Source organism: Rhipicephalus sanguineus, chromosome 11 (genome assembly GCF_013339695.2).
Source record: "Rhipicephalus sanguineus isolate Rsan-2018 chromosome 11, BIME_Rsan_1.4, whole genome shotgun sequence".
NCBI classification, from domain to species: Eukaryota; Metazoa; Arthropoda; class Arachnida; order Ixodida; family Ixodidae; genus Rhipicephalus; species Rhipicephalus sanguineus.
In genome coordinates, this window is record NC_051186.1 from 80,630,494 (window position 1) to 80,656,762 (window position 26,269).

At 44.3% G+C, this 26,269-nt stretch overlaps 3 protein-coding genes across 15 annotated transcripts in view; 2 read left to right on the forward strand and 1 right to left on the reverse strand.

The window, feature by feature from the left end:
* Positions 1 to 18,474, reverse strand: part of LOC119374426 (aarF domain-containing protein kinase 1) — a 55,678-nt gene extending 37,204 nt beyond the window's left edge. For 2 of the 3 annotated variants that reach the window (XM_049420369.1, XM_037644515.2), the window contains exons 1-4: positions 18,113 to 18,474; positions 9,984 to 10,124; positions 6,669 to 6,752; positions 3,846 to 4,049 (exon numbers count right to left, since the gene is read on the reverse strand). In XM_049420369.1, the coding sequence (XP_049276326.1) occupies positions 3,846 to 4,049; positions 6,669 to 6,752; positions 9,984 to 10,112 (417 nt within the window). In that variant the 5' untranslated portion in view covers positions 10,113 to 10,124; positions 18,113 to 18,474. Of the gene's footprint in view, positions 1 to 3,845; positions 4,050 to 6,668; positions 6,753 to 9,983; positions 10,125 to 18,106 lie in introns of all 3 variants that reach the window. The other variant, XM_037644516.2, reaches the window with a different exon arrangement.
* LOC119375196 (GRB10-interacting GYF protein 2) overlaps positions 1 to 26,269 on the forward strand; it is a 676,837-nt gene that overhangs the window by 372,450 nt on the left and 278,118 nt on the right. The window lies entirely within an intron of this gene.
* LOC119373538 (zinc finger protein 79) lies at positions 18,780 to 25,996 on the forward strand. Its single transcript, XM_037643591.2, has 3 exons — positions 18,780 to 18,903; positions 23,178 to 23,286; positions 24,749 to 25,996. Exons 1-3 carry the CDS (start codon positions 18,897 to 18,899, stop codon positions 25,758 to 25,760), a joined length of 1,128 nt encoding a protein of 375 aa, XP_037499519.1. The 5' UTR covers positions 18,780 to 18,896; the 3' UTR covers positions 25,761 to 25,996.

Here is a 26,269-nt window from a genome sequence, read left to right on the forward strand (position 1 = left end):
CCACTTCTATTTCTCGGCAGCGTGTGGCGCCTGGCTAGTGGTAGTGACAAACTTCAGGTGACAGCAACAAGTTCTTGCCGAGATTCGTTACCAGCAACGGAAGTTGGGTTTATAAACACAACACTCAGCCAAAGTTGCCCAGCAAGAAGTGCAAAAGGGAAGACAAAACAAAGATAAAAAAAGCATGAAGAACAACACAAAATTCAATCATTCTGGTGGTCTTTTTCTGACTCGCATGAAATTGTGCACCGAACTTTGTATTTAAAGGCAAACAAATTCAACATACACCTCACTGGCTGGGTAAAACACTATGAAAGAATTACTCTGCGCACCAGGTTTGTTGAAATAATAACCCCAATATTCTGAGGCCAATTTGGCCTCTTCTTCAAAGCTGACTATTTATAAAGCCACCAGAGACAGTGGTTTTAATCAAGTGATAGTCTTGTGCAAAAGTCAAATCACAGTCTTGCGCAAAAAAGGCAACACAAGACAATGATTGCTTAACGACGCTGTCTCTGGTGCCTTCCAGAATAGTCACCTTTAAAGAAGAGCCTGAAGTGACCTGAAAATGTTCGCGCTTACTCTGTGAATAAACCTTGGCTGCTGAGTCATCTCTTACTGTGAGTCTGTAGCATAATAATTGGAGTACAAGCCAAATTAAAAAAACGCAATGAAAATTTGATCTCCGTCTCATCTAGCAGTCACTGGCAGAAAAACTACAGGGGTCCAGCAACTATGGGCAACGCAACTTTAAGTCGACCACCTCAATCGCCACAACCTCCACCAGCGTCACTTTGCTCACTACCAGCCTTGTGCCTCAGGACAAGCACATTTTGTGTTTTCGTTGTTCTCTAGTGAACCTTTTGAAGCTGTTGGCCACTTCTTTTTTCTAGTATTTTGTGAAAATGAGTGGAGGCTAATGACAGTTCATAATAGCGTTCAAGAAGATAGCAATCGAGTTCATAGAGGCACATGGCAATCTGGCACCACAACGAGAGTTCTGATCGTCTGGGAAAACATTTGCAACTGGTGGATGCAGAAGAACCACATCATGACATGCACCAATCAGAAGAAAACATCATTTAGAGCCCACACTACAGAGTATCTGCACCTAGACGAAGGTTGCAGAGTTTATTTTGGGAAATGAGTAGAACTGTGCGAATAGCAAAATTTTGGGCGCGAAGCGAATTCGAATGTTGAAGTGTCAGTGCAAATCGAATCGAATATTTTTCGAATATTTCAAAGCGAAATTGCAGAAAAAAAAGTTGGAGAGGATTCCTAAGCATATTGTTATGAGATAGCAACATGAGAGTGTTTCTTTTCGCTAGGTTGATGAAGCGCTGGCAAGGTGGTGTTTCATAGTTGTCTTATTAAGAATTGTATTTACGTACATGATTTTGTGCAACCAAAGTGTTGCCAACAACACCTTATATGTGATAGGCGAAGATGCCATTTCCTCAGCCTCTCCTCCTCTTTCAACTTCTGTGGAGGTCGAACTGATGTGGCGGACAAGGGTGTGCTCCCTTCAAGTCCGGAGTTCCAAAGGCCTCGTAGATGTCAATATATAAGAACATCTAAAATTTTGGATGCTAAAAAGCTTCGGCGTCCGATTTTTCAGGCTTCCTGCCCAAATTCCAGGTCTAAAACAGCACTAATTGAGCCCCCACCTCTGCTACCTCTTTCATCTCCATGTTGGAACCAGTGTTTTCTTGAGTTAATACATTTGCGACCGTAGCGGAGCTTGAAAGGCAGCTTTGCCGCAATACGGGGATGTGATGAGGTGAAGCACACTGAAAATCTATGGACAACTTCCACTCGGACGTTGACTGTCTCTTGACTAAGTTCAAAGTTACCTGAGCTTGAAAGACAGCTTTGCTGCAATATGAGAGTGTAATGAGGTGAAGCATATCGAAAATGTGAAGGAGTCACTTTTCAATCGAACGTTGACTGTATTTGTCTTTGGGAAGTTCAAATTGTTCGAACAGTAAAATTCCAGTGCGAATCGAATCGAATAGTAAACACTATTAGAAAAATATTCGAAATTTCGAATATTCGCACACCCCTAGAAATGGGTTCACGACTGCTACCGGTGACCTCAGAGTGTATCCAAATGAAAGGCATCGAGGTAGTGCGTGCCTTTGGACTTACCGAGGGTACAATTCAAGGGCACTCTATCACGACTGCAACATTTTATGTGAATAACGCTTCAGCCCTTATTTTGGCCTTTTTGCATGTGGATCCACTTTGTAAAATGCACAGTAAATAAATTACTTTCTCACTGTGAAGCATTTGTAATAGCACTGGTTTCACAATAAGTACACCTTTTGATGCTTCAACCACTCCACGTACATTCTTTTTTTTCCAATTTCATACATTTAGTCACCTTGTATTGCGGCCCAACCAACAGTCAATGTCCGATTTTTCGGACTCCCTAGGGACTGCGAAATTGTCCGAAAAATTGGGCAGTCTGAAAAAACGAATTCCTGCTTTTCTATTCCACTCAAGTGGGTAAATCACCACAGCCACGTCTGAAATAGCTTCAGTACCTCCCAGTATACTTATCAGGAATTTTGGTGTGCGCCCAGGCTCTTGTGAATACACTCGTGCCGCGAGCTCCACTTAACTACATGCCAACTGCCAACTGCAAATTTGATGGGCGCCACCAATACCAGCAAAGCGCGGAATAAATTATGGCTCTCCCGCATGGAGCATTTGGAAACGATGACGTAGAACACAAAGGCTGTGGCGGAAGAGCGGATGACTCGTCCGGTTTTCCATGATGCGTGTGCTCACATCAACGATGCGCTACTATAAGAAAATCTCTGCCGATACTCAACATTTGCTGCCGCGTGAAGCCAATCGTTCCTAGCTGTGTGCAGCACATTGCCAATTAAGCTGACATCGTCACTGCCAGGGCACTTGCTGTACGTACGCATGTGCTTTTCATGAAAGTGTTCGTGATGCCCACTCTGTTTTTGAGCGCACATGGGTGTGGCAATGGCGAGCTGCTTTCTGTCGTGAAGGCAACACGTCTGTGCGGTGCACTTACAATGCAGTGCGTTTGGGTTATTGCCTGTTAAATGTGATCAGTACGCTTACAACTGCACTAGGCCACATGCAGTACCAAGCAGTTAGCTGATGATGCTTATTGTGAGGGTTGTCAGTGATTAGCGCGTACTGGCACGTTTCTCGCCTGCCGCCGTCGTGCCTCCGTGCATTTCCGGTGCTTATTCATAAAAACATCACCATACTGCGCCATGACAAAGACCCCTTCAAATTTTTTATATGCTTCCCCCACTAATGCTCTGGCATTGCTGCAAAGCTGACTTTCAGACTCTGCTACAACCGCAAACAAATTAACTCTCGAAAGCACTGGTTCGAGCCTACGAGATGATAGGCATGGCACAGGTGGGAGCTTCAATTAATACCATTTTGGAGCTGCAATTTGGGCAGAAAGTTCGAAAAATCAGATGCCGAAGAGTTTCAGCGTCTGAAATTTCCGATGTTCTTAAGCAACTGATGCCTGAAAGTGTTCCGAATTTTCAACCATGTCCGAAAAATTGGCCGTTTACTGTATATAGTCAAAGTGTTAGCGCAGTCAAAGTGTTAGCGTAGGCCTTGCATGTGCAGGTCCTAAAGTGCCTGAAAGATCATGCAAGCTGCATGCTACCATATTTGCCAAAAGAGGGGCACTGGCTCCACAAAAATGCCCCTGCACACTGTGCATTGATGGTCAATGACTGCCCTGTTCATATGTCACCACTCCAACAGCCAGGAAGCCCATCCAAGAGCCTTAGCTAGTCTAGCAGGCCTGCCCTAGTAGCATGAGAAAAGGGTTCCCTCACGTCTTGCCCGAGGTCCTCGCGGAGCACCTGGAGGATGTTGTGGAGCGGAGAGGCCGGTGCTTTGCTGTGAAGCACCCTCAGTGTGCGGACGTACTCTTTGGGTAGCAGGTAGTCCAGGGCACCCACGTGCTGACCCACTTTGATGAAGACACCCCCATTGATGCAGCACAGCTGAAGCAGCCGCTCCGCCGATCGCTGGTGCACCTGCGACCACACGTCAGCCGTGGCAAGCTTAGCTTTGTGATAAAACATTTCTCAGTACTTTCAGGCAAACCAAACGTTGCATATGCACCACGTACCAAAAGGGCAGCCAAATTTAACAATGAATCAACTGGAATCAAATATATACAACCTCTCTCGCATGCCTCGCTGAAGACACAGTTGGCAAAGCACACTATTGTTCAACTACACGAATAATGAATAAATGACAGAGATGGGAGAGAAGCCCCACGAAAGGCTTCGCGATTAATGAAAACCAAGAAATGGAATGCCCCCTGCTAAAGCGTTTTAAATTAGAGTAAATGGTGAAGCCAAAATGCTATTCGATTTTTTTTTTTAATTTACTATACTTCTTAAAAATTTACTTTCCAGAATAGTGTGCAACTCTTACAGTTGTAGAACATGGTAATGCCAATAATCTGAATGTTGAATATTAAAACACATTATGTTAGATATATATATATATAATAGGTGGAAAAAATTAAGATCTTGAAGTTGTGCTCTTATAAACAAGTGCCAACAATATGTTTATCATCAGATGCCTGTAATGGACCAAATGTTTTTATTTACTATTTTAAAATGATAACACATTCAATAAACATGCCAACTTAAATGCTAATACTGTCAATAGTTCACGAGAAAAATCCAATTGATACTTCAAAATACCACGAGTCCAAGGAAGAACATCACCGCCTGCAGATATTCATGCTGGCGAAATGAGTGCTTAGACGTCTATAGCAAAAACATGAATACGGCTTCGCTAGTAATCTGTCCCCATTTGAATGTTGCGGCTCCACAAAATTTTCTTGTAACTAATAGTCTTGAGCACACACTTTGCATTATACTGATATTTGGGACAAAGCCATGAATATGATGCCTTTATTTCATGCATTGCCATGCCTGGACAGTAATGGTTGCAATCAGAACAGTAAATGCTTGAGGGGCACTGGAGATGGCTTTGCGAGAGGCTTACCCTATGAGCACGGTCATGAAAAGATGTGATGATCTTCCACACCGCAGCACATAAAGGATGCTACAGCTGGGTTCATCGACTCTTTGACAAAGTGCAGGAGAAACCACACAAAGTAGGTCGTCAACAAATGCGGGTTTATTAACTAGGATGTGGCACAGTGCGTCAGTCACGATTTGCAGGCAGAGGAAGGCTCAGCGCAAGACCGACTGAGTACACGAGCCTGCGGCGTTATCAGCTAACGAAAGGAAGGGTCCACCGAGTGCACGAACGAGAAGTCGCGAACAAAGGCACCATGTGACCACCTTGTAACAGGCCCGTGAGCATGTTCCCGTGGCGAAAGAGCGCTAGGTAGAAGAGAGCTGGAGTGGAGAGGGTGCCCGAGGGTCATCACAACGTCACTCCCATGACGTTCCTTGTGCTACAACTTCTCATCTCTTCACAACAGGCTGGTAGTATTTAATGAATCTGTACTGATTAGAAAAAACGCCAGGCCTGCGCGGAAAGCGCAGCACAGTCACAGCGAAAGATCGAAGAGCGGCATTTCTAGAGCCCTACTAATACAACTACACTAGCAACGTACCCACTACGCCACAAACGATAATTTTTGTGAAGTTGGAAGCACCCACCACGACATTACTCGTCATTCTGCGGAGAAGCGAGGTAACATCTTTAAGGCATTATGTGCAGTTTCATGGGACGACTGATGACGATGAAGAATTATGACTGAGCCTTTTGTAATGGGTTGGAAGCTTTAAATGACCAACTAGTTACGTACTTCGCATTGTGTGACGCCCGGTCATTATTTCATTCTCCCACCACACTTTATAACATACGCTAACGTGAGAAAGAGATAGAGAAAGGGAATTAACTTTACCCTGAGGAAATGGATCATGGGAGCCTGATGGGCTTCCTTGGCAACCAATAGAAGTGCACTTGCGCGGAACCCACTACACTATAAATCATAATTTTTGTGAAGGAAGGAAGCAGCCACTACGCAATTTTTCGTCATTCTGCGCAGAACCGTAGTATCTCCTAAACACCTGTAAGGCATTATGCGCACTTTGTTGATGCTGTGGCTAATAAAGATGAAGAATTATGGCAGAGCTCTTTGTAATGGGTTGGAAGCATTCAACAACTCACTCGTTGCGCAATTCGCATTGTGTGACGCCTGGTTACAGAATTCGCATTGTGTGACACTTGGTGCTTATTTTACGCTTCTACCACGCTACATTACATATGGTAATGTGGTTCCTTCCCGACATGAAGACTGTATAGGGTCTTTTTGCAAGGCAGTTTCAAGCACCGGCATGGCTCAGAGGTTGAATACTGGGCTCCCACGCAGAGGGCCCAGGTTCGAACCTCGTTCTATCCTGGAATTTTTTTCTTATTTCGTTTTTTTTTTTCTTATTTCGAGCGATAGTGGTTACGGACGCCGGCGGCGGCGGCGGCGGACAACTACGGCGCCAAAAACGGCCGGTGAAATGATCTCATAACAGCTTTCGCTGTAAAAGCAGGGAAAGCCATCCTACCAACTTGACTATACTTTTCAATGAAGTCTGAAACGAGATGCGACATGCGACTTATGGCAGATTTATGAACACTCCGTGACAGTTCATGACTGAAGTTCTCACCTCTGAGCGTGCCTTGGCATACTCCTCAGAGTCTTGATCCATTCCCAGGGTAGCCAACTTGTAGTCGCAGGCTATCCTGGACACCTGTGAACGTGAGAGGCAGCACAGAATAAGAACATCATGCTATTTCATAAGAAAACATGAACCATGCTTATAGATGAGCTTGTACAACCAGGGCATCTGTCAAGGAGAAAAAAATAAATGTGAAATGCTGCACAGTGATACAAATAGAGGAGGTGCAAATATCTAAGCAGACATTATAATACTACAAAGTAGGGGGTGTGCAAATACTAGTCAAATTTCGTACGGAATTGAATCCGAATAAAGTACTGAACCATGTGCACACATGGAAGCGTTGGTTGCTGATGGAAATGCCATTGTTCCTATCAGCAGTGGCAGTTCTGACAGCAAGAAACAGTGGTGATTTGGTTGGGGGTCCCGGGTAGCGAATGGAAGATCTACGGTTCTATGATCTATGATCTATGGTGCAGTTTTTTCTAGGGCTGCTTGCTATGTACCCCTGTGCTTGACCATTGTGCTTGATCATCATTCATAAAACTTTTGGCACTTGTTCACAACAGCGTTCAAAAGGGCGGCTATTCTCCATGCTGAAAAACTAACAACTGCACAGTGGGACAGTAGTTTTGAATTTGTGAACGAGTGGTGTCGCAGTGTTGGCTGTACCATGACTGAATTTTTCATGTCACAGGATGCCAAGCACAGAAGTTCTCCCAGGCCAAAAGAGTGGAAATACCGGTGATGGACTTCAAAGCTAGCAGGGCCTAGGCATGAAGTTATGAAGACAGCTGGCTTAATGAAAACTCTAAGGACGAATAGTCAGTCCACCGACTGTGTTAATAAATTTACGTTATGGAAAGCACTTGCATGTATGCATTTTCTTTTCTTTTTTGGTGTGCGTGAAGGACCCAGAGTCTTCATTGAGATAAACATGCATTAGGACAAGTTTTAGCCACCATAATGAAGTTGCAACACTGGCCGCATTCCTGATATTCTTCGTGTCCAATCATTCATAAGTATGAATACTCTGAATTTGAAAGTCACATAGACTTCCATTAGGTATTATTCAATTCGAATTTGAAACTAAAACATTCATGTAACGGTACTACGAAGCCATAATAAATTCAATCTATATTCATGAAGCACATTGTTTAGCAAATATTTTGATCATGCAACCCATATTTATGGTTTGACAATAATCTAGTCAAGATTAAAAGGAAGAAATGCTGCCATATAGGGCCCCCCAATGTAAAGTGCAGAGCAAATAACCAATAGTTTTTTAGAGCTACCAAATGGGTGTCGAGGGGAGAGCAGCACAGTCAAGGCTTCGATGACATAACCTTGAAGAATACTCCTCAGTACTACAGGAAGGAACAGAGGAAGTGAAACAAAAATTTACAAGCACCATCACTACCATGAGTGCATTCTGTGGCATCACGCCTTGTCACTTTCCAAGATAAATTTTTGATAAGCTTCATCATTATCACCATCACTCTATATTCCCAGTGATCTTCAATTAGCCTTGCACTCTACCAGCTGGCATTTCCCTATGCCTGGAAGCTTTTCAATTTCACCAGCAGCTTAGTGGTGATGGTATTGTACTACTGAGCTCAGCTTTGTGGGTTTGACCTCGACTATATTCCAATGGCCATATTCCAATATTACAATGCAATGTATTCCAATATTCCAATGGGCACATTCATATATTCCAGTACAATATATTCCAACGACTACATCCATATATTCCAGTGCAACATATTCCAATGGCCATATTCCAACAATCCAATACTGCATGAGGTCCCTGGTCAAGATTGGTGCTACCTTATCATGACATTGTGGTCGCAGCATGTAAAATTCCCGCACTCATTATTCATGAATATTACAGCCCTGTACGGGACCCCTCCAGGAGTGGATAACAATGGATGCATAAACTCACAAGGTTATCTAGAGTAGCTGGCTCACAAGGTGTGATTTCGAAAAGGAAGTGTATTAAAGACAAAGAGCCAATGCATAACAAACAACAGAAACAATTACAGCTGTGCCAAGAAATAATTCATTACATTAGACATTCATAGCCAGTTATCGCACACAAAGACACCACTAATGGTGCTTATAAAATGCGTCAACTGATGTAGATTTCCCAGCAACAGTGGAGAGGGAATTCCACTATTTGATAGCTCTAGACTGTTCCAACTTAAAGGGACTGTCTACCGTCCTTCATCGCTTTTCTGTTTTGTACCGCATTCGAAAGCATACCGTCTGAAGTGTCCAACCTTGCAGCGGTTTCTCTGGAAAGTGAGTAGAAAATTTTTAAACAGAATTTTTCGATCTGCGTTCGGTCTTCTTCCATTGGTGTGAATACACCCCACAACACTGGTTGGTGGACGCGATGACGATTGTAGTGCCGGTAAAAATTAAAACCGAAAGCAAATGTCATTTCTGTAGGATTTCTTTTTTTTCTTTGAACACTAATGCCATGAATGTAACAGTCGTTTTAAGCGCACCATCGGTTAAACGAAGCCTTATTATACGATTACAGAACACTCGTTTTGCTATTATTGCAGTCTATGCGTTTATTTTAGCACTGCTGCCGCAATCTTCCCACAGACATTTCTGTAACGGTCTTGCAGGCAAACGATGTAACGAAACTCCTGTACTGATGTAGCGATTATAAATGCATGCCTTCACAGCGCAGCATGCGCGAGACATCCTAACGACAGTGCAGCGTAACGGTACAACCAGCGTGGGGTGTTGAAGCAGACGAACTCGAAAGCGGCGGCGTCGGCAGCGCCGCCAGGCGTCTTTTTGGGCGCGTGAGATAAAAAAATACAGCAAAAATTACTTTTTGACGCAATCGAAAGCTGTTTCAAGAGCGGAAAATACACTCTCAAGTTCTACATGCTTGTTTTTAAGCAAAATAAGTCCACCTGCGTGGATAGTCTGTCACACCTATAGATTGCGAGAATTGCGACCACTTTGCTGTTGGGTGACGCTAGCGGTCATTCTTTCACGGTTTTCAACATCAGATTAAAATTATAATTCTTTTTAATGGGACGAAAGCGCGCTCGTTGCCACCGATGTGACGAACGATCTTTTCATTTTCACCACAATCAAAAAAATTTTTCCGAGCGGTAGACAGTCCCTTTAAATGAATTTTTAACGCCATTTACCAGTTCTCTGTCGTCCTCGACTGCACTTTCTGTTCCTCTGCAACAAACTATGTATGCGTTATGCAACCAGTTAACAGAAGTGTTCTAAGTGCAAGCCAACATAAGTTTCCACATAGTCTTCACTCACAGTGGCTGCAGCCCGTCCAAAGCGCACAATGCCAATGTTGGAGACATCCCACTGGTTGTTGCGCAATGCCAGGTAGGTGGCACCACTGGTGCCAGCCAGGGCACCCAGCTGAAGAAATCGACGCAACATGGCTAGATCCCGCTGCAAATGGCGACACCAAAAAGCAGCAGCATAAATGATAATACACACAATACAAGTTTTTAATAAAAATCTTATGACCTAAATTCACCTGTCGTCTTTACGCGCGAACTCTACAGTGACGAGGAAGTACTTTGCCACTGCTACAGTTACTTTGAAAAGCTTAATTGACAACACACTCAACTGTGTTATCAACTCTGAGGCGGTTGCTTACATGGAAAAGCTGTAGGGTGTCACAATTCATGGCATGTGCATATTTTAGAAACCCAAGAAGTGGGACGTAATTTCAGATGTTCATCATGGAATTCCAATGCCCAGAGAGTGCAAGAAAGCAGGCCACACAGTTACACTAGACCTAAATGCCCCTTGATGATAAGTGATTAAGCTTGGATGGAATTGCGTCCCAGCAGTATTTTATTGAAAAAATCAGCTAGTCCTCTCACCCGTCCCAGCACATTGCTTTGCCAATGGGTGTAATGTTTCGCACTTGTTTGTTTCTTTTACATTGTGCACAACAGAAGTGCCGCTTTCACTTCTTCTTTCACTGCACTGCACAAAACACAGGGGCAGCCATTGTATTGCTTTTTATGGTGCAACAGGTCAATGAGTGCTTTGCACCTATTCATACTTTGAGAAACAGATAGGCAGCGTAGACAGCACACATTCCAAATAACAAATAAGCGATTCATTTGAGCATATCAGATTAGGTCAGATAACATTTCATTTCTGTCTGATGAGGCTGCACTGCAAATGATATATTCATTAAAATTTCATCACCCCTATTTCATGGGGACATTTCCGTCTGATGTAACAGTGCAGACACCTTTCCTACACTTCCAGCGCCCTCGATACAGATATTGCCTGCATCTGGGCCTTAAACACATTTATTTATTTATTTATTTATTTATTTATTTATTTATTTATTATTTATTTATATTATTTATTTATTCATTCCATTCATTCATTTATTTATTATTTATTTATGTAGTTATTTATTTCTTTATTTATTATTAGTCAGATCGATCGATCGATTGATATGCAAACACATGCCCCCTTTTGTTTTGCCGAGTGCCAAGGGCAGCTGGATCTCCTTAGTGCAGCCATAATACTAAGTACTACACAGACTCACAAGGATGCCTAAACAGGCTTCAACGTTTAAAGAAAAAAGGAACATCTGAAACCCCAGTGCACATGGCGTTAACTTCCAACTGATCACATTAAAATGTGGCACAATTACATGTAACAGTATCAGGGAATTCAGGTTTCAGAGAGTAATTACTGGGTTGAGAGTGCTTCAATAAGGATTGACAGACGGTGTTACCACCCTGCATGACATTTAACCCTAACCTAGCGCTCCATCTGAATCCTCCGCTGTCTCTGTTAACTTCGAGCGTATGAAATATGAAGCTGCCTCTGACCCTCCAGCTTGCCTACCCTGCTGTCTCGAAGCCATCGACATTCCGACTGCCAAGCACATACACCTGTTCCAGTGCTACAGTGACTAATAAACCCATTTTTTCTATTTACCACATAGAAAAAATAATAGTCTACTGTTCCACTGCCTATTAAAAACAACATAATGGACAGGCAGCTACTGAAGTAATTAAAAGAAACGACAAAATTTTTCCGTCAGTATGCATCCGAGAGGTTGAAAAATATTCTAGAAAATACATTAAAAAATGAAAAAATCTTTTTCCATTGCGAGACATTTCTGTGGCGATCAACCTAAAAGGAAAATTACACAACACTATTAGTCACACCTTTGTTATGGGTGAACGTCGCTACCCTTAAAACTATTAAAGGTATACTGGCAGGCGTCGCAAAACGCTTAGCAATTTACTAGGACGACATTTACTCGTACAATCCAATTACCACTTCAGTATTTGGGAGATATGGATATGTTCGCTCTTGCTGTTCGTTCCTGCAATCAACTCGAGTGCCGCCTGTCTGCCAGCTCCGACCGAGCCCAGCACAATCGTCGCGAAAGGACAGTCATCTACGTGGCTTTATCCCTAAACAATGTTGCTCAATTCTGCTCTTTGTCACGATGTCTCCGCAATGTTGATGACACGAGGCACGATGCAGCGAGAGCGAAGTTAGCATGAAATTCAGAAAATTCACACCTCTCAACCTTCACATTTAAGAGGAAGCAGCATGTTCCTTTTGGCCTGGTTAGTGCATCTTGTCAGGCATCAGAACATATGTGAACACAGGATGAAAAAAAGAACCACAAGACGGATTGATCTGTCTTGTGGTTCTTCTCTTCATCCTATGTATGCACCGTTCAATGTTCTCAAAAAGAAATCTTCGCTTTAGGACCTTTTATCTAAACACGCGGAAATTCAGAAATCGTTCCTTCATCAACTACAGCACTGGTTTCAATTATGTTTCCTGCATATGAAAGGTAAATTTCACTCTGGACTCTGGACTTAAGCCTTCAGGTTGCAAGCGTCATTGCTAAGGCCCGCCGCGTCCTCGGCTTCTTGTCCAGAGTCTGTGAATGTTATTTGTAATGTGAAATGTATACCGTAACACAGAAAAAATATATAATGACATTAACCCTTTCAGGTGCCATCTATGAAGACTTGTCTGTAAATGTGTCAAACTCACACATTATTTCAAGGCACTCAGTAGTCTATTGCAACAAAAATAATGTCATAATATGCCAATTTGTATGTGTTATAGTAACTTATCCTAATTAAGTTGTAATTATTTATCTATTTATCCTGAAGTCATTGATGCTCTGTTTTTGCATAAGTAGAATGAAATCTCAGGCTAAAAATATAGTGCAAGTTCATTTTTGGTTATGTCAATTTAGAGCAAAGAAAAATTATACTTTTCATATGGCTCGAAGGAAGCGGCACGTTGAACAACTCGTCGAACATGGTAGTGCGTTCAGCAAAGTGATCATTTGCAACAGCACAATGCAAAATGAAGTTAATTGAAGACCCATTTATTGTGTAGGGGGTTCAATTCATCCAAAGCTCAATGTACCTTGCTCTTTCTTAGCCACTAGCAGACTCAACTAGCCAAAACAAGTTGTGTACACAATTGTGTACAAAGCAAAAAAAGGGTTAAAAGAAAATGGCATTTTCATTCAAGTAAGTTTGCAAAACTCATTTGCGTTTGATTTAGGACTGAGTGCACAGTATGAAGCAAGGCATGTTGTTGGGCTAGTCAGTTCATGATTTCAAAAAGGTTTTAAACTGCACGAAAGACAGGACGAAAGCGGGAACACATACACGCACACAAGCACAGATGGTCTACATGTGAGAGACGTACTGAAAATATAATTAATGACATGTTTTTCCAATTATGTAGTTATTTGTTTAATTAGAAGAAACAGTCGCACAAGGCCATACCACCAGGAAAAAATTAAAATTCTTCTAGCACAGCTCGACCACATCGAATTGCTTGAAAAAAATGCACCGGTTTAACATGTGCACTTATGATCCACTAGTCAATTTCAAAGAAAAAGAATTTTCTTGTGGCACCCAGTGGTTACCAAAGCTTTGTTTGCAACTGTACATCTATAGATATATGATATACATATGCAGAATTTGATGTTTGAAAATGAGCGAATGCATCAAAAGAAGCTAGTGGAAATAGACATCTCTTATACTGAAAATGTAAAGATCACAACCGCTCATGAGAAAAGATACATTACCTGGAGTGCATACGTCTTTGGCATATGTTCCAAGATAGGGTGGCAAGCTCGAATATATTGGAGCCAACAAGGTGGAATTTGCATCATACCTATCAATCACTGAATGCAAGCTTTGTGCACTTTGGTTTACGTAAAGGCAGCTTGGGAAACACAAGCTTTTAAAACAGCAAAAACTTGAGAAAATAAATCCCCTTTTTTTCCCCAAACATGATTTTCTGTTGCTGGTGAGTATGTAAGTTGTACCATTTTCCTTTGTTTTCACCGCATTCTTGGTTATCAGCATGCCTGCAGCTTGGCCGGATGATCACAAAAATATTGGATTTATAGTAGGCGCTAGAGCATTACAGAGAACACACGTTCCTTTTCACGTGAATTAGCTATATAGCTTTACGCAATACCCGTCATGGAACAAGCCTAACCGCCAGAGGCAAACTTGCACCTAATCTCTTACCTGAAACATCACTCACCAGTTGCAAGTTGTACTGCATGCAAATACATAACCTAGCTAGAATTCAAAACTGATGGTGCACAGCTCTCAAATCTTTTACCTCACTCCTACAGTGGGGAGCCACAGGAAACAGCTGCTGGGGATTATTACTGGAACAACTGCATACTAACCAGCTGTCAAAAATATTTCAAACGTGACATGACTTAAGCCACAGCCAAACCACATTTCACATCCCCAGTAATGGACTTTGAGTGAGCTAATATGGTCCAGCTGTGCTGTTCAAATGAAAGACTGCAATCTGCTGCCTGGGCATATCTGCATTGTGTTTCTTTCTTGTTTTATTTTAGCAACGAGAAAAGGAAACTGTGGTGCAACAAGGTGACACACATGGAATGAATGAGAAATTATAGCTTTGCGCTGTTTTTGTGTACGTGTTGAACTTACACTGCTTTGTTTTTTATTTTTCCATTGAAGTGCCTCAAACCTACCTGCTTCGATATCAATAATAATAATGGCTGAGGTTTTACCTCTTAAATCCATGATATGATTACGAGAGGTGTCGTAATGGAGGGGTCTGAGAATTTCGATAATCCGGGGATTTTAATGTGCACCTAAATCTAAGAACATGGGCCTCTAGCATTTTGCCTCCATCAAAATCTGGCTGCTGCAGCTGGTATTCGACCACGTGATCTTCGGATCAGCAGTAATGCACCATAACTGCTAGACTGCCGTGGCAGGTTTCTGCTTCAGTCAATTTTGCTCCAATTTGTTTGATCAAGATCACGAGAAAATGTTGTGTAGACAGTGAGTGTGTGTTCGTACATACACATTTGGCACATATAGTGCGAGAAATAGAGAATGTCATAGAAAAAAGGCGCGGCTTCACTTGATAAGTGTTGTCAATAGGGCAAAGTTGCACAGCTAATTGAAATGGCTGCCGCGACTTGGACGCAAGTGCTGAAATTTTTCGGTAAAAAATGTTTTGCACAGCGGACGAATCTGTAGTGTCAGGAGTCACGACAGTGCTTCGGCATGTTTACAGGTGTCCTCTCTTACGCTCGACAAGCAACAGCGGTTTCAAAAATGCTCTATGGCTCAAGTATCCGAGAGACGTGCGATCTACCCGGGGGTCATTGGACACTCGCCTCGTCTCGTGATTCATGACGGATAAGGCATCTCCCAGTTATGTAGCCTTAGAGCTTTGAATAAACCAGTTTTATAATTCAACTCTACTGAACATCACCGTTGAAAAATGGCGTTCTGAGCAGTGTTACCACACATCACCAAGTGAGTGCTCATCAAAACTACAGCCATGAATTAACCGGGAACTCAGAGTGATCAGTGCGCCAAAGTCCAGCCCCACCAAGCCTCCAGCTTCATCGCTGAGCAATGCAGTGCCTGGAAGCGAAGGTGGGAACGTTTTCAAACTGCCAGTGGTCTTCATCACCAATCCAGACACTGATTAAATCAACTCAGTTATCTACATCGTGGGTGACAAAGCTGAAGACATCCTCACGGCACTTTGCCTAACAGCCAACGCGAAGTATACCAGTCATCAAAGCCTTTGACAGTCACTTTGTCTCCAAGAAAAACATCATTTATGAGAGAGCACTCTTCAATGGCCGCATACAAGACGAAGGTGACGCAATGACAGACTTCACCACAGCTCTGCGCTCTTTAGCTGAGCGGTGTGACTACGGCGACCTAAAGGAGAAATTAATCCATGACAGCACTTTGAGCCAAGCACTTAGAGGAAGTCCTCGAGCAGCAACTGCATATTAACGATGCTGGCTCTTCAGAAGCAACAGCAGCCATCGATCACCTGCATACAACTCTCAAAATGTGACGAATTCAACAAACGCAAACCAGTTGGGTGATTGCGGACACAGAGTTCCTGTGACGGGTGCAGTAAACAAGAAACGCACCGCAGAAACAAGTGTCTATGATCGAAAATGTACTGCTAGAGGCGCTGCAAAAAGGGACATTTCACCACTGTGTGCCATTGCGCTAGCGCACCGTGCATCACTTATCAGCCAACGCCCAAGTCTGGCTCAGCTGGTCCGTACAATAAACTGTTGCCGCGCATGTGCATTGTTATGTTTCCCTCCCCGTGATCACGGCGTTCCTTCATAAAGGACAGGAGACCACGCCATGGGGCCATTCTTTTATACACCTTCTTTCGGCAAGCATGCCGCATTAAAATGTTTGTTCTTCGTTCTCACAATGTCTTCTTCTCGCAGCTTGGAGCCCACCTCGGCCAAACGTAACAATGCCGGTCATCATGCACACTTCAGCATCTCCAATTAAGCGTGCCTCCGGAAAGTACAACCTTCCTGGGAGTGATCAGAAACGGCGCAACGACTCTATAGAGAATGCAGTTGTGCGTCAACAGACATCAAGCACAGTTCCGATTGGACATATGAGCTCTACAGGAGCACACCTATATCAGCCTCAACTCATCAACGCCGCTGCGTATGTCTGAAAAATAACTTTCTTGGCCCCCCAACACACAGATAGATGTGTTGGGCATCATATGGAAGCACTTTAATGACTCCTGACACTACATCTCCCCCCTTCAGTCATGGAACCGTACAGTTGAGTATATGGTAACGTATGCTGATGGGGCAATCAGTGTCGACTGCATTGTCCCCAGATGCTTTATGACTGTTGCCTGAGCAGACACTCGAGATGTCCAGCAATGCGAGATGATTGTCCTGTGTCAGACCTGCACTGTCTTTGACAAAGCATCTTCTGTTGCAATGGCCACAGCACATTTCATAGTGGATTCAGTACGAGCATGGCCAGTCAGCCCGTCTCAACACAGTATCTCCGTATTTGAGGTCTTTTATTGATACTCTGTACCCTTGGCTCAAGAGCGGTGTACAGCTCACGGCTCCAAAAAACCGAGCAACGAATCAAGCAGCACTTGTGCTCGCGTTTGAAACCTGCTGGAACCCTTCACTACTCATCATGTACCAACTGGCCCAGAAAACCACACGTCTAAAGAAAGGAACTGCAATCATCGCCGCGTTGTCTGCCAATGACCAGTCCTGAACACAGGGCAGGGAGTATGGATTAAGAGTAGTGTTTTTCGGGCTACTTGGAATAGCATACAGGTATTGATGCACTTCATGAAGACATGGACACAGTGAGAGTGTCGTATGCCTCACTGTGTCCCATGTCTTCATCAAGCACGTCCAAATAACAGTGTGGATAAAAGACCTCAAACAACGAGCTACCGTGCAAAGACAGTATGACTTGCTGCGCTCATGCTTCGTCAAAGTCGGTGCAGGTGTGGCGCTGGACATGCTATCTCGTGTATCTGCTCGGGCAACAGGTATAAAGCATCTGGGTGCAACGCAGTCGACACCGATCGCCCCATCACCCTACGCTACCGAACACGGGAGAACTGTGCACCCTCCTGCACGGTTCCGTGGCTGAAGGGGGGAGGGGGAGTGTCGGGAGTCATCACAGTGCTTTGGCGTGTTTACGGGCGATGTACGACGCACAAGGCGTCTCCCAATTATGTAGCATGAGAGTGTTGAATAACGTATTGTTATAATTCAACTCGACTGCGCATCACTGTAGAAAAGAGTGGCTGTAATTCGAAGAGAGTCCAGAAAACGGGAAATTTCCAACCAATCGTGCGCTGCGCAAAACATCGTTACGTACTGCTACCATCCTGTCAAAGCTTCCACTCTCGATCTTACAAAACACCGAAGTCTCACGCAGCAGATGACGCAACGCTAAGGTCCATCACACGGTCTTTTGTCTTCAAGATAATCAAACACAGCAGTGCGCGCACTCCACACACGAAGCACTTGTCGACAAGCCATTCGACAGCAAGGTTAACTGCATGGAAGTACCTACACTTACAGCAAAAGGAGAGTCCTCCAAAGGCACGACCGGGACAGTTCAGCAGCTAAAAACACGTCTTGGGCGACACGCAATCGGAGTGCCTCGACCTATCCCTGCGGATGCAGGAAAACTCATCACTCGTTCTCGAGTTTCGGAATTCGGAGCACCGCCGACAGATCGACGAACAGAAGTTGCAAAAGTTGGGCACGTGCACCGGGAACATACCGCGAGCTAAGCGGCAAAGTTTTACTGCGTCAGGAGGTGAATAATTGCATACGGAAAATGCTAACCCAACTTGACCGCAGGCACAGCTCGGTCAACGCAACACGTCGCCGACGTAGCTGCGGGCTATGCGGTGCACCGAAGCACGTCGTCGTGGGGCCGTGCATGAAAACATCTACAGAAATATGGGCAATAATGGTTTCAGTTTGTGTATCTCAACGCGATTTTTTAATTGCAAAGAAAGCGAAATTACACAACTGCATCGTCCCATCACGGTTCTTGAAGTAGTAGCATGAAGAAATGTTCAAGAGCTTTCAAAACAAATTATTTGCATTGTGCGTGTAGTCATAGCGTAGTCGTGGTGGTCAGCGATACAGCGTGAGCGTCGCATCGACGCGGCAACCATGACCATGTGCGCTTCGTGGTGTGCGCGCATTTAAATTACATTTATACGTGCATTTAAACCTTCGAAGGGACGCTGTCATGCGGTGTTTTGTGGCGCAGTCTGTCTGTGGTCTGCTGACTTCGTGTCTGTAGAGTTTCCTGCAACGCACGGTTTAGCACTGACGAACGGAAAGCTATGGAGGGTAGGTGACGTGTTCGCAGTTCTCGTTGTATAATACGCCCTGCTGTGCGAAGAGCAGCACGAGCTAATGCGTCTTTCTTTTTTTCTCTTTTCTTTTGCTGAGAACATGATTCTCAGTGTTGCGCAGATTGGCTCAGGTGTAACGCCACCAATGAAGGGGCAAAACTATTGATTCTTTTCAACTTAGTAGTGCGGAAGGCTGTGGTACTCTCCGGCATTACACGTGCCCTTTTTTTATCATTCATCCTATGCGCGACATTTATGGCTATGGTGTGCACCTCGGTTATCGGGCAAGATTACGATATGTCGGGCAGTATGATCCCATCACCACCAGCAAATGAAAGAGTGGTCCTGTTAGTCCGCCTTCCCCACCCACCTAAACAATCAAGACATCCGCTCATTATCTTCCCATTTTCACCCATTTCTTCTCAGCTTTTATTAATGCTTGGCTTCTCGCTCACAAGAGGTGCATATCGGGAACTGAGATCTTCAGAGATGCATCCGCTTCTCCCGACGAAGACTCTCCTTGCATTGCTCGCCCAGCTATGTTCCTGCCACCCTGCCGTTTCTTGCACACCGTGGTTGCTCCGTGATTGCTCTCCACCGAATCACTGATTTCAGTGTGTGAGAAGTTTGCCACCCCATAGGGCCTATGGCTGCCAGTTACTGAGATAAATGTGCTTTAAAATGGTATCAACTTGAACTTGTTGGCAAAGCTTCATCAGAAGAAACGCAACTCGCCAAGTCCTGCCTGTCTTTCTTGTCCCATTTGCCCGCGCTGTTTCCTGTGATGATTGAGAGAAGTGGTTTGCATCCCTTCCATTGATAAATGATGGGCAATCTGTGCTCATTTGCCCAATGATGCCATTACTAGGATGAAAAGCGAAACTTGGAGGTTGCTTAAGCTTAGCCTTTACAAGTGGAACACGATAGCATCATCGAGCTCCGTTCGCGCCACTTGTTCGCTTGTCGTGCTTCATTTCTCAGTGGCCGCCTCACCCATGCTGTGAAGGAACAAACAGCTGGGTTCGTCACTTTGGCCACTGTAAATAAGGGCACAGTTGCGAAGTACCCACTATTTCGTAGTCCACAATTTAGCAAAATAGTGACGCACCCACTACACGTCTGCAAGCCAATACGTGCGCCTACATAGCTGCATGCTTTGTTGATGCTGTGGCTGGTGCTGATGATTATGAATTTAGCTCAGTCCTTTGTAATAAGAGGGCAGAAGACTGCGCATTTATTGCAAAATTCACATAATGTGACACCTTGTGTGATTTTACACTTATGCCGCGACTCCTCGCCCAGCATGACACCTTTATGGAATCATTTTCCAAAGCAGTCAAGCACTGACATGGCCATGTGGTAGAATACTTGACTGCCATGCATAATGCCTGCATTCAATTCTGTGTTAAACCCCAACTTTTATTAGGGCGAAAGCCTTAGACGCCTCATTAAATGCAAAAAGTGACCATTGGTGGGGGCATCAACACGAGTGATGCAAAAAGCCATAATCACGTGATGACATCATCATGATGTCACTGGTTGCCAAAATTTGTGACATCATCACGACTTCTGACATCACGTCACGTGACGGCGCATGTTGATGCCATCGCATGACATTGTGGCTAGTGAAAGGTGAGCCAATCCCAGAGGTACTGTAAAACCACGCAAGGTGCAGGAGGCTTCCAGTGCCTTTGATCTTGAAGGCAGTGCAGTTACTTCCAAAAAATGTGTGTTCCCTTGGTTTGACGATTCCTTTTTTAGCCCAGAATTTGGAACCAGTTGCTCAGGCTTTAAAAGAACAAGGTTTCCAGGAACACATAGCATTAACGTCACTGACTTGTATTACTCTTTACCCCATAGCCAGTTGATGGAGTATGTTCAATTGTGTGTTGTTCAGGAGAACAGTGAAATGGAATTTAGGAACATGTGTGGCACATCAGTCGAATCCTGCAAGTCTTATGTCGCTGGGTGAGAAAAGAAGTTGTTTTTTCAGTGTAAGTGTGTGTGCATCTGTTGCAGTAGTGCCTGTTCAGAGCAGCATCTTTCTAAGTTTTGTGGGCATGGCTGTAAGGGACAACTTGTAGGGGTTGGCCAGCCTGATTTGCAGATGTGTGGGTGACCACTTGGTTATATATGTTAAGTGAGAGTTTTACAGACAAGATCAATATTGTACTGCAAGTAGTCCAAGAGTGTGGACATGGGTTGAAATTTGTAGTTGAGTGACCAAATGATTAACTGCAATTTTTTTACTTGAAATTAAGTTTTGGCCAGAAACCATGTTTGCTGGCTGTATAAACCTTGGACAGGGAAGCCCATGATGGGTTATGGTCCCGGTTATTCGAAATTGATAAAAGAATTGTGTGCCCTTCTTGTCTTATGTGCTGCTCTAACGCATTATTTCTTTGAAACAGTGTCTGAAGTTTCTAGGAACAAATGAGCTGGTTGAAAGTTGCAAATTATCCCAATTCTGTATTCCATATGACTAGATTAAAACTTGTGAAATATATATATATATATATATATATATATATATTACAGTATTGGCCAGGCAGAAAAAAATAAGGAATTGTTTGCTGTTGTACCATATGTGCTTTGGATGTCACATGCGCTTAACAAGGCGGCACTGTGCTTTGCTGTCAAGATGGCTTTTTCAGTGCCTTTCAAAATCAGCGGCATTCGTTCGGCTGTACTGAAATAGCCCCAGAGACCACACAACCCGTGAAATTGTCGAAGCACACCATGTCAGTAAGGGAGAGAGTACACGTCATAGAGTTTCTTACAATAATACCTAGAGGGGAATCTGGCGCTAGTGTCTACGCGGGCTCCTTGAGACGCGCTTCAACCACCATGGGAGTGATGGGAAGTACAGGCTTCGGATTTGCTTCGGATGGATTAGGTTCTTGAGATTCGCAACGCTTGTTTGCCGAGTGTAAAACAAAGGGATATGAAGTTAATTCCAATTAAAACTTGCTTCATTGTTTTGTATGTAAAACTTATTGCAAAAAGTTTGCGTGACCATGAAATGGAACTGAAACCTGGACAAATTCAACCACCAGGGTATGCATTGCTCTGCAATTGTGTTCCAGATTTGGCACCACCAAATAATGAATTATTTTTCTACAACACTTGAAAAGAAACACGCTTGTTTTTCCCTCGAAAGTACGCATTATCTATTTATGGAAATAACAGTACTGTACTGAGTGAGAAACACTTTACGTATCGTATGCTGCGATGCCAAGTGCGTCTGTTCAAGTGGTCTGCCTCCAACGCATCTCTCGTTTTGTTGTGAAGTCGAGTCAGAGGAGGCGACGGTGCATCTACTTAGCTTCGCCGTCGTTTTGCAACTGATTTGAACGAGTTTTGGTAAGACGCGCTTATCAAACAAACGTGAACTCCTTGAAGTTTGCTGCACTGACATGGGACGCTACATCTGTGCGCAGCGGTGAGTGCACGACGCTTTGCTAAAACTGTCAAATACAACCTGTAAAGCTGCAGCGTCGCAGCAAACCAAGAGATCTAGCGGTCTTCAGCCTCTTTGAACAACAAAGGCGCTGCTCGCACCCCACTACCCACGCCTCGCGAAGAACGAAACTGAAACTGTAGAAAAAAGATCTGTAGACAGTTCGCTAGCTAACGCTATCCAATCCGAAGCCTGTACTTCCCATCATTCCCATGGTGGTTGAACGATCGCAGCGCCAGTTTCCTCTCTAGGGTATTGTATGAAACTCTATGGTACACGTATTAGCCAGACATTTGTCAGCCTGTTAGAAAGGAAGATTAGGTTTTCAGATGGCATGCAGTCATCACTTGGCATCTTCAGGTCTTGCTTCTGATGCACCTTGTTTCACTGGTGTCTCTCTATCCATGTACATGTGCCTAGCTCTTTGTTACAGCACGACAAAGCCAAGGCACACAAATGAGGGGACACAGTGCTGTTTTTGCAGACACAAATTGTGATCAACGAAGTGAGTAAGCAGCGCTGTGTTCCATCAGTAATGTGCTTTAACTTTTTCCTTGTCTTTGTCGCACTGTAACAAAATGAACCAGTACCAACTAGCCCAGCTCACAGCACCTAGCGACTGGATAAAAATTCAGTTGCTAGTCAGCGCTCGTGTGTCCGTTGTTCATTCTGTCCTTGTATGCTTTTGCAGCATTACAAGATGAATACTAGTGTTGCATTTCTGCGTGTTGTAAATTGTTATATGCATACACTACCGTTTTTTTTCCCTTGTATCTTGGCTTAACATTATCAAATTTTATGAACAAAAGCCATAGATTCCGACTACAGCACCAGTGATGATGATGAAAACATCAGCCCGGACGATTTGGAAGTTATGGAAAGGACTGCCCCAGTGCGGCCATACAAGTACAAATACAAGTGAGCACTTCTGCATTCTCTGTTGTCATCTTGGGTGAGTTTGTGCGAAGTGTTAATTTTAGGTTATCCTCGGTAAGTTACAGAGGCAGTTTTAAATAATTTCTAGTGTCCACTCTGTAGACCAAATTATCTTAATTTGTTAATTAAGAATTGTCTTTATTATCAAATTATCTTAGTTACCAAATTATCTTAATTATCAAAGTTATCTTCCTACCTGCTTGTATTGAGTAGTAACTTCATTAGCACACAGCCAGCCTTGCGTTGCACTAAGGTGCGTATTTGGGCCGGTTGGTACATGTTCAACGATACGAGAAACAGCGCGACACACGGGACAGTGAAAGAGACGGACCAAGCGCTGACTTACAACCCTAAGTCAGCGCTTGGTCCGTCTCTTTCACTTTCCCGTGTGTCGCGCTGTTTCTCGTATCGTTGCGCTGCACATTCCGAGCATCAGCTTCCTTCTTATTGCTGCTCTTTTTGCAGCAATGTGCTGTGTACTGCTTCTTCGTTTTTTCCTTAATTCATTTACTGAACAGAGAGCCAGTTTCCGCATACACGGCAGTCATTAAAGGGACCCAGCAACATTTTTTCAGCATGGCCAGAAAATGCTGCCAATCGGTAGTCGAGGCTCCTGAGAACACGTGACTCAAATATTATCGCGCAGCACACAGCCTGGAATTTACAATAAATTTTCGAAATTGGCTAGAAATCTCTCCTTCTTTTCTTGACAAATAATGCCATAAACCCAAATGACCACGCCATAAACACAGTTACTGTGGCCACCGCGTGCTTCCGATCACACTGAAACTAAGCTGCGTGTTCGAAAAGAAATAAAAGAGAGTGCTCAAGATAATGACGCGTGCTAACGAACGGACACATCTTGCCCCCTCGTCACCACCCCCTTCCCCCCTGCGTAGCTTTCAGCGCACTCGCTGGTACGAAAGAAGAGAGAAAGGGCTTGAAGCGTGCGACAAATCCCTGTAACTCCACTCATACTTGGATTCTAAGAATTTTTGCTTCAGTCGATTCATGAAGCAGTAAACTCCTTTAATGAAGCCATTCGATGATTACTTGAAAATGTGTTGCAGGGCCCCTTTAGGAACTATCAAGGGCCAAACAATGCCCTGAAATGTCTGTCAACCAATTAGAGCCTATTTCCTAAGAACCATATGGTCTTTGAAGAAAAGGTGGAGCGATGTCCATGGTGGTTGAGTAGCGGCCTGACGTCATACTGCCTCGAGGCCCTTTTCCTTCCTCAGTGTTTGTATGGCTGCTTTTGGCAGTACTCTCAATGAGCAAATTTCAATGAGCGTGCTAAACAGCTTTGCTCGTTATCCACCTTCACAGAGTGGATTGGCTCCTCTATCTTTTTTATTTTTTGGTCCAGGTCTGTTATCATGTAAGCCTAGAAAGCTATAGCTGTGTAAACTATGGCCTCTCAAAAGATAAACTCCCGTTGCAGGTGCCCCCTGTGTCCCAAGGCATTTGGCACAGCCCGAGACATGGGCATCCACGTGCGCCGACACGAGGGTTGCAAGCCATACACCTGCAAAGACTGTGACAAGGCCTTCTGCACTCCTTTTGAGCTGGACCAACACGCCCGCACGCACACGGGCGAGCGTCCTTACAAGTGTCCCACGTGTGCATGTGCATTTGCCACGTTGTCCACAATGCACCGACATGCCAACGCACACCGCAAGGCCAACTCTGTGATGTACCGCTGCAGCGTGTGCCCCTCGATTTTCCGGTATGCCACCTCGTGCACCGCGCACGAGCGAACTCATCGAGAGGACTGCAGGCACCGGTGCAAAACGTGCGGCCGAGTCTTCCCGCAGGCTTTCAATCTGAAGCGTCACATGAGGCTGCACGACAGCAATAAGACCCACTCCTGTGACACGTGCGAACGCTCCTTCTACAACAAGGAACACCTCGACGCGCATGTGCAAAGCTGCGGCAAGTTTCGTAAATGTGAAGTCTGCGGGAAGGGATTTCGAGAAGAGGCCCAATTGGAAGCGCACATTGCCAGCCAGCATGACTTGGCAACCGAGCTGTCCGAGGAAGACGGAGAGTCCGCAGCTTGTGTGGGTGACTCGACGTTCGAGCAGGAACAGGCGGACGACCAGTCGAGCAGCGAAGATGGTAGTGGTTCGAATGACACGCTCAGCGACGACCAAATAAGAGCAAAGTCGGGGTGGAGCATTCGCCTGAGGGCACGTGGCAGAACAAACGCCCCAAGGCCCCCGCAAGACCCCGTCAACGCAACTGCGGAAATGGCACGATGCCCTCACAAGACACGCAATGTAGCAGCGCGAGGAATACTTCTTCGCTACCACAAAAGCATGTCACCGGGAAATGTGGGACAGATGAGGCAAGCGAGGACACTGGCGAAGCTACAGACAGCACCCAAGAAACAAGCAGACCTGTCTATCAGTGCCCGGACTGCGACAGTCTATTTAAGGAGTGGAGTGCCTTGAAAGCCCATGCAGCGGTTCGACACGAGCTCGTTCTCTCGTCCTGTTCGTTCCAATTTGCGTGCCACATCTGTGATAAAAGCTTCAAGCAGAACAGCAACTTGAAGACCCACTTGAAATCACACGACCGGGTGGTCCAGTTTGAGTGCGACATCTGTGGCCTGGGCTTCACCTTGAAGCATCACTACAAACGGCACAGAAGCAACAAACATTACAAAGACTGAGTGCAACAACAGCCCGCTGGGAATGCAAGTTTATCCCGACGCATGTCAATTTTTCCAAAGATTTGTGTGCCATAGTTTTAATTTTATCCTATTGTGCTACTGCTGGACCCACGTGTACCTATATTTACTTTAAAAAGGAGACACTATGCTTGAAAGCTTTTTTTTTTTAAATTCTTGGTCGATTTAGATGAGACCTGTCGAGTTTATGTATATTTGTGTGTGGATCTCAAATATGGAAATATTTTTCTAGTACATTATGTAGTCTTTAATATATAGTCATTTCACGTG